Raw genomic sequence first — 15,183 nt, forward strand, 5'->3', positions numbered from 1 at the left:
TTTTCCATGAGCAGTGCTGGAAGAATGGTTTTGATTTCTTTTCCAAAATTCAAAACCCCTCTTTTAGAGTAGTTTTGGCTTCTATCATAAAGTGAAAACAATACTTCTTCTATGAGCATTCGTGTCAATTATTCTCTTTTTGTGCTACTTAACTTTTAAGTAATGAAACGAATATGATATACAAGAATAATCATTCTTTTATATTAATGACAAAATTGGAGATCATTGTAGCCTTTGCCAATTGGGTATCTAGTTTTTCAGCAGTTTGGGAAAAAGATCTTTTCCTATTTTTAGTTCTCTTCCCAAGGGATAGGAAGTTGGTTTAATTCAAAATCTCAATTTTCATCAAACAATTTGCATTCCTTAACTATCTACAATTTCCATTTTGCTTGTATAGATTGAGAAGAAAACCTCTGTTCTCCCTTGGAGGTGAACCAACATTAAGAAGCACCCCATCAAGGTTTGAACCCGGTTTGCTTTTACTAAATCATAAGTGATATTTGTTAAGTTTGGAACCCTATTGGTCTTGCAATGCAAACCACAACATTCAAATAGTAATCTCTAACAAAATTCATGGCAAAGAATGATCCCAACTGAGGGCTAAAATATTACTCACAACTAAAATATTGAGTGAGATGATGCTTATGCATAGCCAAAATACTTCTGCTATATTCTTTATGTAAGTAAGGATGGTCCTTTAGAACTTCATTTATACCTAGATATAGATGCAAAGAAAAGTAATATGACATGGACTCCTGATTAGTTCTTAAAATTTAGACATGAATAACCAAAGTGTTTGAACTCATTGGAAAATCATGTGCATTATGCAATCTCTTTGATCAACAATCCATTTAAAAGAATTCATTAAAAAATGTAGTGTAAGTTTTATCAAAATGCAAATTTCTAAAAATTGTTTCTAAGGTGATGTAAAAGAACGTTGTATAATGGTATCTATTTCTCTCTCTTTCTCTTTATATATATATATATATATATATATATATATATATACTTAGTATAAACTTATGAATTTTAATAAGTAAACTCATGACTGTGATTTAAATTTTTTTTTATATTTATTTTTCAGGGACAAGGAAAAAAAAAACTTAGATTTGCAATCTGGTATAATTGCAAAAGTGATCATCCTAGAAAGTAAACAACAAATCTTTAATGACAAATATTGAAGAATCTATGAGAAGGTTTGTAATTTTGGCATTATTTTGTATGTTAATGTGTTGATGATTTTTGTATATGAGTAAGTACGATATTTTCCATGCCAACACACATATTTCATTATATATACAATAATATTTAATATTGTTAACATCACTTTTTTTTTTTTGTTCATGAAGGGGTGATTGTGGTATGTTTTTTTATCAAATTTGTGGAATACTTGATGCACAACCATCCAATGGATACACTAACAGGCGAGTGGGTGGATTGGTTTCGTGAGAAGACGACAATGGAGTTATTTTTCCATAAAGAACTTCTTATGTGATCCCACTATTGTAAATGGATAGTGGAAGATGTTTCTATAATAACATTGAATTTTTTTGTTTAGCAAATTCCTATGTTATAGCACGTATTTAAACAGTTACTTGTTTTTCACACATCCAAAAAAATGAATGGTTGCAAATTTCTTTTTATAAATGTGACTGTGTTATGATTGTTAACAGGTTTGAATTTATTGTAGTAAGCATAATAATATAATTTTATATTTCAGTGTAGTTCATATCATATTTTTTTAGCTCAAACTTAGCGATTAAGTTGCGGTTCAGGTATGCATGCTATCATTTTTTTATGATTGTGTTTTGAATTCCTCTTTGGCATGTTAGTGATAATAAAGTTTTGAAATAACCTTGACCCATCTAGGTATCCCCAATCAACTGACTAATTGTCATACTTCCCTCAACTTAGCTACTAGAGACCTTTTTAGGGCTTAAACGGGTGTTATCTCTTAGGAGGTACCTTCCTAATAGGTAACCTAATCCCCAGACCCAGACTCGAGTTTTTTGTAGACATCTTTTCCAAAAGTCAAGAGTCATTTTAGGGGTTTTTTTCTTACTTGATTTCCCCTTTAAAAATAAATAAAAGTAAATGGCAACTCCATTTTTGTTTTTTACAAAATATAGTTTTTCACAATTAAAGCAAGTCTCGCCAATTAGGTTGGAACGCAAGTGAAAAATGTGGGTCCACAATTAGGTTTCAAATACAATCTTGAGTTTTAGAGCTTAGGTTGATCACGAGCGGCCAAGGATCCTAAAACCCTAAAATCATATTACTTAAAAGACTTTTACTCTCTTTAATTTCTATACCCTAAGTTGGATTGTGGAAAGCCCTAGATTGAATCAATTGATTTAAAATCAATATTCATTTTGTTATTAATTTAGTTTCCTTTACTTAGTTTTATTTCATAAAAGATAATTCCTAGATTGTTTTTCACTTTAAGATCTAAATAAAAGTGATTCATTTATATTAGTATTGACAAATTATATCAGTCAATCCTTGAGAACAATACCCAAAATACTACAAAAGTTGTAGTAGTTTTTTCTCTAATTTTTCTTGATCGGAACTACTACGTATTAGACTTAAGTATTTTGGTACAACTGAGAAGACCGGTCAATAACATTCAATAACCTATAGCAATATCAACCAACATGTCGATATGAAGGAAAGGAAAATCATCCTTAGGACTAACCTTGTTAAGATCTCAAAAGTCAACACAAACTCTAACTTTGTCTTTCTTTTTAAGAATAGGAACGACATTGGTCAACCATTCAGGATACTCAACCACTAATAAAAATCTAACAATGAGTTCCTTTTTAATCTCTTTTTTCACCTGCAAACTCCATCAAGGGTTCATCCACCTCAAGTTCAACTTAAATGGTCTAACACAAGGTAGAATGGGTAAGTAACGTTAAAATATAGAAGGATCAAGGGCTAACATGTCCCGATAAGACTATGCAAAAACATCTAAATATGATTTGAGCAACTAAATGAGTTTATTCATCTCATCTATGGATAAATTTGATCCAATCTCTAGCTCTCTAGGTTGATCTCATGTACCAAAGTCAACAATTTTAACATCCCTTGGTATGGACAAACTCTTTAATATGTGGGGCAGGCTCGAATCAAAATTAGAAAGGTCTTGACCTAAATCATGTTGTCTGGACTCATCATCTATGTCAAATACATGTGATATGGGTGAATGAGATCCACACAAAGAAATATCATCATAAGAGCCATGTAAATACTCAAATCCATAAATGAAAAAATGGGTACATCATTAGAACAGGAGACAAATCCCAACAAAACATCAAAAGTGGTGGATCCATATAATTAGACTCCACCACAATTGGGCTAACAATGTCGTCATGCACATCATCAACAAAAGTAACATCAATAACTAGTTTTGGAGTGATAACAAGCTAAACATCCTCAACCATCTCAATAGCAAGTACCCCAAACAAATCAAGTGGAAAAGCAGACTCTAGTTAAACAACACTGGCAGTCTTACTCATACTTATCACAAACAACTAATCAATGTACTCATCATGTGGAATAGCCTCATCTATCATGTCTACAAGCTCAATGAATGCCCCATGCTCATCAGTTTCCTTAGGAAAGTAAATGTTAGGCAGGCTAGTATGGTCCGGAGATGGGAGAGCAACCATAATTGAAATGGATATGTCAAGGACTCCATCAATCAAGAGCAATTGGTGAAAAAGACATTGAAGCTCAGTCTCCTAATCAACATTGAATCCACTAGTAATCCTTTCTAAATGTGTTTGTGCCTCTTATGATCTCATAAAGTAATCTGCTAAGCTCATCCTGTATGGGTGAACATGATAGTCAAATTGGATGTGGAACATATGAGACCAAAGTCTCTCCTTGTGTTATGAACACTCTAAGGTCATGCTAACATTAGCCTAAACCCAATCTTGGCAAAAAGGACATGGATCTCATCATATCCAAGACTATTATGTTATTATGCTCATCAAATGGGAAAGTCACAAAATCCCTACAAAATGACTCAAGCTCCATAGTTTGTATCTCATTAAAGGTGAAACCAATCATAAAAAAATCCTTATCATTATGATTTATCTAAAGCACTAGCTCTAACGAAGCAAAAACATCTCATGTAGACTACGTGATGATGGCTCAACCCTCATAGATAAACTTCACATTTTGATGAAGGGAAAAAATTATGGCTCTGGTTCTACGAATCCATGGTCAGCCCAACAACAGGTTGAAGGAAATAAGAATCCTTAAAACCTGGAACACAATAGGAATGGTGGTTGGTATATGCAAATTCATCACTAATGTACCTAACACTTCTTTTTTAGTACTGTTATATGCCCTCACTATCTAAGTACATGGCTCAAAATCATATGGTACAAAACTAAGAGCAACTGCAGTGACCAAAGGATAGACATTCAAGGAAAAGCCATTATCGAAGAGGATAGAAGAATCTCTATGACCTAAACAACTAACAGAAATATAGAGTGGATGAGTGTGGTTTGGGTCTCCAAGTGGAAGATCATCATCTGAAAAAATAATATAAGTGGCCTTATCTACTATCAACATATGAATCAAACCATTCGAAGATATAGCAATCTCAACCTGAATCTGAACTTAGTGCTCTAATAAGTGTCTCCTTATGGGATGTAAAAGATGCCAACAAACTCCATATGGAAATACATGCCTAACTATACCCTCAAATGGTCTAGTCATTATAGGTGATGGCTAAGATATTTGCCCACTCCAAGTCACAAACTAGGTGTCTCTATTAACAAACTCAATAGCATTAGGTCTTAAAATGAATGGAGTAGAGACACCATGACATGCAATAGTCACTGATGAAGTATGAATTAATTGAAAAGAGACCACATCCAAAATCAAACTAAAGATTGTGAAAATATGTGGACTTAGAGTAACTCCATCAATCTCATGACCCTCATCCAACACTATGATCCTTAGCTCGATAGCTCCCGAGCTCAACATATGGATATTATCATCATCCTCAACAAAATGAATACTACCTACGAGGAGTAGAACTATATGTGTAGAATGTGATGGCGATGGATTAGTGGTTACACTTGGTTGCCCCAAGTTAACCAAATCCTGATCGATGAGGTCATAAATAGCATGCCTCAAAGAAGTGTAGTGATCAATATCATGTGTCTAGACCCTGGTGGATTGAATAGTGTGGATCTAATCTAAAATGGGGTAAAATCTACCGAGGTAGTGCTCTAGAAGTCAAAGTAGTAAATAATATAGCCTCGATATGTTTTTGAAAAGCTTAGCTCAATGGCATGCCCAACTGAAAGAACCGTCATGATACCCTCGGCACAAAAGCAGTAGGATCCTGTGGAGCTCTAGGCCTAGGATATGAAATAAGAGGTCTCTCTACAACCTAAGTAGTGTAGATGGTTGTGATAACATAGAATGTAGATATGTCAGAGCAAAAGGTCGAGAGAGAGAAAGTGGTTTATATTAACCATGGGAAGAGGGAAAGTAAGCTCCTGAAGTCTATGCAGCAACAATCTAGCCTCCATAAGTTTCTAAAAAGCTTGGCTCAATGGCATGCCCAGCTGAGAGAACCCTCATGATACCCTCAATGCAAAAGAAGTAGGATCCTATGGAGATCTAGACCTAGGATATGAAATAAGAGGCCTTTTTGCAACCTAAGTAGTGTAGATGGTTATGGTAACATAGAATGTAGATATGTTAAAGCAAAAGGCCAAGAAAAAAAATGTGGTCTATACTAACCATGGGAAGAGGGAAAGTAAGCTCCTGAAGTCTATGCAGCTAGCTGATAGGATCTAGGAAGTCTCTGTCTAGTGGAAAAAATAACACCAACATCCCTTGACCTTTATCATCCTAAAGGTTTCTTCTCCTTAGAATTAGTAGGAGAAGAATCTATCCACAACCCTCAAGAAATACCCTTCTCATACTATAAAGCACCTAAACTAGTGATCTAAAATCAATGTGTGGGAACTCCATCAAATGTCCGACAAATTTGGGTTGTAAGCTTCTCACTATCATGCTAATTTTCTCTCACTCAGTAGGTTTGTCAATAATCTAAGCAATATTCTTCCTCTAATGGGAGATAAAGGAAGTAATCGACTCATCTGGCCTCTACTTAAGAGTCTCCAATCTCTCTTAGTCACATCAACGAGAGTGTTAAAGGAAAATTGTCATAAGAACTTCTAGGCCAAGTCATCCTAAGTCCTATAGTGAGAGGAATCAAGTGATTTAAAACTCACTAAACTACGTCACTCAAAGACATAGGGAACAACATGATCATTTGGGCCTCATCCAATCTATGAGCGCTCATAACTGTACTAAGTAGACACAGGTGTATGCAGGGATAACCAATATCGATGTATCTCTCAATCTCTAGCATCCTAAACTTGGTCAATAAATTGGTTATAGGTGTTCCATGAATATCATTCCAATTAATAGCCCTGTCAAATACTCTCAGTTGTCTTATCTAACATGAGGCCTTCAAGATTATCTACATTGATCGATAATGTTTTTTAGCACCTAGATCTAGTATTTTATGACTTTATTGATTTCATTGCATTGATCCGATATTCCTAGGAAGATAGATGCATACGTTGTATTGATCCAAGGTTTAGAATAATGTTTTCTTAATATTCCAACATCTAAAAAAGACTTTCATTTAAAAATGAAAAACCAAATATTCCATAAATACTTCCAATCTTAGTTTTAGGTTTATTATAAGAACTAATATCTCTAATAGTTTGCTCTAAATTGAGGGATAGATATTGCTTTATTTAGGTCATTTGATACTTATTTATTCCTTGATCATTGGATAATGAGTTTAGATCAATCGTGCACGAGGTTTGAAAGGACTCTAATAAACAAATCATCTACTTGGATTTTGAAACTAAAAACAAAAGATTAAAAGTGTTATTTTTTTATGCTTGTAGTCTAAATTGATTTGAAAAACTTGAGTTTTAGATTTAAATTCATCTATATTGATGTCAATTCTCTCAAAGTTCTTCAAATCGAAATTGTGAACTCTCTAGATATTTTTCTTTTATTAGGTTCAGTGGCTATCTTAGATATTCATTCTTTAATTTCATTCTCATTTATTTATTTTAGGGTTTAGCTTAGATTCAACAAGTTAGTTGTTATTTTGACTTGGGTAATTACACACATTAGTTTTGGTCTTAGAGGATATTACAAGTCGTGGTGACCTTTCCTCTGGTTTTTCTTTACCAAGATTATTTCGTATTTAGGTTTTAGTAATCTTACACAATAGAGAATTAAATTGGTCAATTAGTCATGATCGATGTTTATATTCTCGGCTAGTTTATGTCTTCCTCTTGATCTACTCACTATACTACAGTTGTCAAAATCCTTTAATATATACACAGTATGATGAATCAAGGATTAGTATTCTCATCTAATTCCAAACATGAAGTTTGAGCTTATTTTGATTCTAATTGGGGTGGTGATGGCAACATTTGCCGCTCCACTCTAGGGTTCTACATTTTCTTAGGCAATTCATCGATCATTTGGAAAAGCAAAAAACAAGCGATAGTGGCTTGTTTACTATAAAGGAGATTATCGCTCCACCAATTACTAATTAATGATATGGATATTGAACCACATTTGTCCACTTCTCTTTGTTGCAACAATGATGTCTTTCATGAGAGTACAAAACACATTAGATTAATTATCTCTTTGTTTGACATCATTTTTGTGCTAGTTTCATCCCCTATCTCATATTTTTTATGAGTTGTAAGTTGTTGATCTACTTACCATGGCACATGCAACCAATCGCTTTCAATTTTTTGTGTCCAAACTCCAGACATTCAGTTTTGAACCATCTTGAGGTTAAGGGGGATGTTGAAATATATTAGACAACATTTTTCATGGGCATAAATTATGGGATTGAGCATTGTCTATTAGTTGCATATATTTTTTTATTTGTACAATTTTCCTTTTTACCTTCTTGATTTATTTCCTATTCTCTAGAATTTTTCTTGTACCTCTATATATTAGATGTACTCCTCTCAAAGATGAATAAGATATTGAGGTCAGTTTTTTCTCAAAGCTTATCGAAATCAAACATATGATAGAATTTGCCTTGTTCATTTAAATGTCTCTCTGGGTCTTATTTGTTTATACTGGGTCTCATGTTTTGTATTTAGCTGCATTTTTTTTTATTCATGCTTCATTTATTTATATTTTTATCCAATGGTTCAAAATTTTCCTTTTGCATATCAATACTTAGATTTGGCGAGTCAATATTTTTATAATAATAATTGTAAGCACTTTCTTTGCATTAAGGAGGACAAATCAATGGGTTTTGAACCTATGGCCCTGAATGATATAATTCACCCCAAATAAGTTGTAAATGCAGCGACATATATGAATTTTCGGATACCACAGCTGCTTTACATAACAATGTGTTCTTATTTTGTACCATGAAAGAAAAAATGAAGCATGCAGATCTGCAGTGATGAAACACAGCTCTCCACTTATTATTTCTTTTCTATACCATGTATTGAAGCAATCAGAAAGGTATTGTCTAGAGACAGAAATCTAGTAACCATTTAATAGGGAAGAGTTGGGATGCTTTGTTCATTTCTGAAGAAGTTACCAGGATCAACCTTGGTCTTAATCCGCACCAACCTGTTGAAATTCTTCTTGAAATACTTGATCCCATAAACTCTTCCTTCCAAGTAGCTGTTCTTACCGTTGTGGTTGATACCCAAGTCCAGATCCCTATAGTTGAGAAACGCCTCTCTGGGGAACTTGGAAACAAAGGGAGTCATGTAACTGTAGAGCTGTCGGGTCAAGTTTATGTATCGTTCGGCCGCCTCACTCCCTTCCTCATCCCAGTTTGTGGCGTACTGGATTTTGCATAGGTTCCCTGCGCGGTGTGGAAAAGGAGTTGCAGACGGGGAAATCTCAGCCATCTTTCCACCGTAAGGGTTGAAGGTCAGAGCTGGCGTCTGTAGCTCGATCATTTTCTTCCATATCCCCTCCAAACCAGCCTTTGGAATTGGTTCCTTCAGATAGTCTGATTTCCTCTTCAAGTGGGTGAGTACTTGAGGGTTTCGATCAAGCAAAGCCTCAACAGGAGTTCCAATGGCAAAGTTTGTCCAGAAGAGAACAGACTCTACCCAACTCATCTCAGTGCAGTCTGAGCTCTGCAACCCCAACTCTGGTAAGCTCGTGTTCATGATGGAGAGAAGTCTTTCAGAACTTCCAAGGAACAAGGAGAGGAATGTAGCTCTTACTGTCTTCTCTCCACTCCGGCTGCTATTCACCACATCCATGGTTAGTCTGATGAATAGATCGTCATCAACCTTATCTGCAACTTGCTGCCACTGATACACAATGTTTGTTGCATTCTGTTCCAAGGTCCTTGCAACTCGGAAAACAGTTACTGTAGCTGGAACTTGGACAAGCTTGATTTTATAAGAAACAATGACGCCATAGCTAGCTCCACCTCCTCCTCTAATGGCCCAAAACAAGTCTTCCCCCATTGATTTTCGGTTGAGAAGTCGGCCATTAACATCAACCAACTCTGCATCCACAATGTTATCAACAGACAGCCCGTACTTTCTCATCATATTACCATAACCGCCACCACTGAAGTGGCCACCAGCACCAACCGTAGGACATACACCAGCAGGAAAGCCATGAGTCTTGCTTTTCTCGGCAATCCTATAGTAAATTTCACCAAGAGTTGCTCCGGCCTGAACCCAAGCACTCTCATCTTCTATATCCACACTAATGGATCGAAGATTGAACATATCAAGGATGAAGAATGGGACATCGGATACATAAGACACGCCCTCGTAGTCATGGCCACCGCTTCGAATTTTCATCTGCAAGCCATGCTTCTTAGAGCAAATAATGGCAGCTTGTATGTGAGACTCATGGGTGGCGGTGATGATAAGGCGCGGTTTAGGGGTTGTAGATGTATTGAATCGGAGGTTTCTAATGTATGACTCTAAAACAGACGAATATGTAGAGTTATCAGGAGTGTATAGTACTGCAGAAATGGGATGAGAAGACTGAGAACGGTTAGAAAGGCATTGGAGAAAAGCTCCATGAACAGAATCCGAAGCTGCCCATGAAAGAGATAGCAAAAGAATGATTGAAAGCAATGAAAGCATTGAAGAGCTTGAAGTTCCCATTTCTGGTTTCCTCTTCTGTGTGCAAGAGAGTATTGAGATGGTACTACAAGATCCTAGTTCGGATTGGAATTTATAATAAAAGAAGAGGTAAGAAGACAATACAAGTCACCTCCCAATTTGACCATGGAAATTCAAAAGCAGGAATTGGTGAGTGGAACTCAATCTGCGTTTGACATTCTGTAATTGCATTATCATATGAAAGGATCCTTTGTTTATTTTACTTTTACACGATCCATCAACTCATTGTGGAGATGTTGGCAATGTCTTCATCTCCTATACGACCATTTGTATGTTCAGCTTTTGTAATATTCACAATCATAGCTCAAGACTATCCCAAAATTCATTTTTTCCTCCAAAAGGAAATTTACAAATAATAATTAAAAAAAAAAAAAAAAGGAACCAAATATAATTAGCATAGATCTACTTGGTGATACCAACGTGGTAGACGTAAAAAATATTAATCTTATTTAATAATTATTCTTTAAAACAGTTTTTTTATTCTTAGAAAAAACCAATTTTTAAAAATTAAGAAAACACATAATAGATTTTTTATGATAAAAAACAATTTTTTTTATAATTATTCTAAATTATTTTTTGAAGCAAATTTTAAATATTTTCAAATGGATTTTATGAATAATAATTTTAAAAATAGAAAAAAAATTAAAATTTTTCATATTTTACATAAATAAATAAATATATAACTTTGTAAAAAGTAAGTGAAAGAAATTGTTAATTATTATTCTTTAAAACATTATCAATGGCTTCTGTCAAATCAAGAAATAAAAGTGATGAAAGATGCGAGAGAAGGGTGCAGCGGGAGTACTTACTTCAACATGTGGTAGAAAAGAAGTGGTCTGAGCTTTGGCGTGCGTTGAGGAAACACCCATAGAATTACTCCATCTCCTGGCTATGGGTTAATTCAAGTTCATTGTGGGACTTTAAACTACAAGATGCCCCCTCAAGCCTTATAACACTGAAAGGGATCACTCATCTCTAATCCTAAGGAGCTGGTAGTACTCCATTGATAGCTCTTGTCTGCAACATGGTGCCCAAGACGAAATCATGAGGGGATTAAAAAATTTTATTATCTCAAATTTTAAAATTTTAAAAATTAAAATAAGTTCGTACTTTATATATGAGTCCTATTATATTTTATATTTAAGTAATTATTATTTTTTATTCTTTAAATAAAAAATACATTGTTTAATAAAATTTAATATTTATTATTTAATGATTTTAATTAATTTTATTAAATAATCTTAATAATTAAAGTAAAAAATAAATAATTAGTTTTAAATTAATAAATTAAAAATAATTTTCTAAATCATCAATATTTAGTCTGATTAATTTTAACTAATATTGATATTTGTACTAATGTTAAATAACAAATTTATTCCGTAAACAACTATTTATAGAGTATCATAGACGCCTAAGATAGCTAAAAAATTATTTATTATAAAAGATGGGTTATCAATATAAAGTTATAATTATAAAATTTACTTTCGTTAAATATATGTAATTAAAAATAAATTAATTATTTTGATTTAATATTTAAATTCATTTTTTATTTTTAAATTATAATATTGAGTTATTTTAATAAATATACTTATACAAACCCAAAAATCATTATTTTAGAATTAAGCCAAAAATCTATCCTGGAAAAGAAAGTCCGATTAGAAAGTAATTTCATCAGTGCCAATTTCCCTGCTGATTAGGCTGACACGTAGCAACAAATAATCAACCAAAAAGTTTGACAAGTAATCTCCTGAATCAACCCATTCCATCAGTCAATTACCGACCAAGAATTTATATCTTTAATACTAAAATGCATGATAAAACCTTGAATTTTGTTTGGAGTTGACTTTTCTTAAGAGAGAAATGGAAGATAGCTATTGCCATGTCAAATATTACATGACATACGTATCAGAGAAACCATAATGTTAATGTTCCAATGAAAATATTGGGTAATGTCTGCATGCAGGCCAGACACTTCTATAGAGTTTAACCACAAAATTTGAAGTGGACTCAGCCCCCAAACCCAGTTTACTTTCAAACAATTGGTTCAAAATTTTAAGTATCTTTTTATTTTAATATATTGAGTATTCCAAGTCTACCTATATGATGTCAAGTCAAAGCCTCTCTAATCAACTCTGAATATGTCAAACACCCACGGAGAGATGGAGAACAAGAGAAAGACGTTAATTCAAATCTATACGGCCGATTACGTACTCACCTAAAGTCACATTCTGGATTCTGGATTATTAGAAATTAATAAAGACAATTTTTTTTTCTTTCGTTTATCCTTTCCTTCTTCGGTGGAGTGAACCTATAATGCTTTGACATGTTTCACGATTATTAAGATGAATATTGCTTTCACACTAATTACGTTATCATAAGTTCATAATCTTTGTTTGTCCAACTAGCTATAAAGCACAATTTGGAAGGTTTGATGGCCAACATTGTGACCAAAATTTTGATGGATTACCTTTATTGTTTACGCGGAGATCTTATCTAGAAGACATGGTTATCATATTTTATATAACTAGTGCTAGGTTTAAGCTAGAATATTTTTTTTTCCAATCTATAAGCAACTATGGTTGTATTTGGCTCCGGGGAAATATGAAGGAAGGAAAAAAAAATGTAAAGGATAATGATTTTTTTATATTTGATTGTCCTATAAAAAATTTAAAAAAAAAATCAAATAAAATTAAAATTAACTAAAAACTTATATATTTTTAAATTATTTAATTTTTATATCGATGAGTTAAAATAAATTTAAAATAATAAATAAAAATAATTTATCAACTTTTAATTTATTTTTTTATTTTACTTTAATTTTTCTTTCATTCTACTTTTCTTTTATATTTTCTTTCTCTTACATTTTCCCTCAATTTTTTAGAACCAAACACAATCTATAAATATTCTTAACTTATGAAACTTCATAAATTATATGATCAAGAATTAAGGATGACAATGTGTATTTTAAGCCGTGCTTCATGTCATATTCCTAACAATACTCATTTGGCAATGCTTATCCGACCCTAATAAGATCCATTTGGGGAGGTTTAATCAGATTTGGAATGACTTGAGATTTTATTTTTATATCCAAAGTTGGATTAATTTTCATAACGCATGCCCCTTTTATGTAAAAAAAATAAAATTTATTCTAATTTAAATTTTCAATTTTCCTTGTTGACCATATATAAAATAAAAATACAAGTTTAGACTTTATTTGGTAACTATTTTTCAAAATAGTTCTGAAAAATAATTTTTTAAAACAGATTTGAAAATTGTTATGTGATGTTTTGTAAAATAAAATTTTGTTTGGGTATTTAAAATTTTTTTAACCTATTTTTAATATTTTAAAATAATATTTATATCAAATACTTTATTTTTAATTATTTTACACATTTATATAATTATTTTCTAACTCAGACAAACAAGTCAAAACAATAAAAAAAAAACAATTTTTGGTTACTAAACATTTTTTTTTTTTTTTTTTGAAGAATAGAAAACTGTTCTAAAAAATAATCACCAAACAACCATAATTTTCATAAAAAATAAAATGTAGAAATTTATAGACATTCCTCCTTAAAGGACAATCAAGGCATGGACCTAAGAATTTAATTTATTGATTTATAATTCTTATTTTTATCGGCTTCGGATCTATAAGGAAAATAAATTTTGTTATAAATTATTCTTTTATAATAATTTTGTGGTCACTCTATTTCTTTAGTTTATTTGAATCTACTTCCTTCATTTTCATAGTTGATAAAAGTTTTAAATGCCAACAAAATATGAAAATTTTTGTACATTAAAATCATGAAAATCCCAAGGAAGGAAACTATTTGTTATGGGTTACACTTTTTTTTTTTAATTTATGTTCAAAATTTGAGTACATTCAAAAGAATAACATAAGGAAATTATCCTCATTTTCAACACTAACCCATAAAAAATATGATGTACTAAAAATAGATGAAATAATTAATTTGAATTGTGTTGGAGGAGAAATTTTGAATAAATTTTTGTCAAAAATTGTTGCCTGGGGCCTGTAGGGTTCACTTGTGGAAAACATATAATTTTGATGTGATGTGCCGACAAGCATTACATAATTTTTCTTGTAATACAATACAAGAAAATGTGAAAATCTTCATTATGGTTTTGGAATACAATATAATGAGTTTAATCTTGTTACTAATTCATTCCAAAGACCATTTTGTAGTAATTTTAGAAAACGTTTCTTATTTTTTTAACAAGTAAAATTTTTTATTATTCAAGTATTAGAAATATTATAAGCGTTTTTTAAAATTAATATCAAACGCACTCTTATAAAATTTTTATTTGAAGTATTTTTTTTAATAAAAGTATGTTTTTAGTGAAATAGTTTTCCCTTAAAGTATTATTTTGAGAGTAATTATTTATCAAGCATTTCTCTAAAAACATGAAATAATGAAATAACGTGAATTGAATGTATGTTATTGCATAATAACACCAATAGACATGGTTTTTGGAAAAGAGATACCAATCTCTTTTATATATATATCAACTTGCCATATTTACAAGATTCTCACAATTAAGCAGTGGGATGGAACCCTAATCTCTCAAGAGAATTCACCAAACCTTCAAGACCAAGATCTTATAACTATTGTGATTGCCAAAGAGCCTAGTTTAATGTTTTTCTTATCCAAAACAAAGACTTTTGTCATTATGGATGTTCTATTTCTCATCCAAGCATCAACTTTCCTTTCCTTTCTGGTTCCATAGTTGGTGGATTTATTTTGGTCCTACTATTAAGATTCTCTCAAAACCTATCCTTGATGGTTTTGAATTATTTAAGAAATCCTTTGTTGCCCCTAAAGACCTTCTACCTTTCTCCCCACTACTAATATTTTTAGTGAATTTGCTCTCACATGGATAGTCCAATGGGACTATATGATAATTGAAGATGAATCCTCAACTCTTCTCTCTCTTAGAAGAACTTTTAAGACTAAGTGAT

General features: G+C 32.2%; 1 protein-coding gene across 1 annotated transcript; it reads right to left on the reverse strand.

The window, feature by feature from the left end:
• Positions 1 to 8,338: 8,338 nt before the first annotated feature.
• On the reverse strand, positions 8,339 to 10,214 carry LOC117923376 (berberine bridge enzyme-like 8). Its single transcript, XM_034841635.1, has one exon. It carries the CDS (start codon positions 10,185 to 10,187, stop codon positions 8,592 to 8,594), a length of 1,596 nt encoding a protein of 531 aa, XP_034697526.1. The 5' UTR covers positions 10,188 to 10,214; the 3' UTR covers positions 8,339 to 8,591.
• Positions 10,215 to 15,183: the final 4,969 nt, after the last annotated feature.

Source organism: Vitis riparia, chromosome 10 (assembly GCF_004353265.1).
Source record: "Vitis riparia cultivar Riparia Gloire de Montpellier isolate 1030 chromosome 10, EGFV_Vit.rip_1.0, whole genome shotgun sequence".
Classification (NCBI taxonomy): domain Eukaryota; kingdom Viridiplantae; phylum Streptophyta; class Magnoliopsida; order Vitales; family Vitaceae; genus Vitis; species Vitis riparia.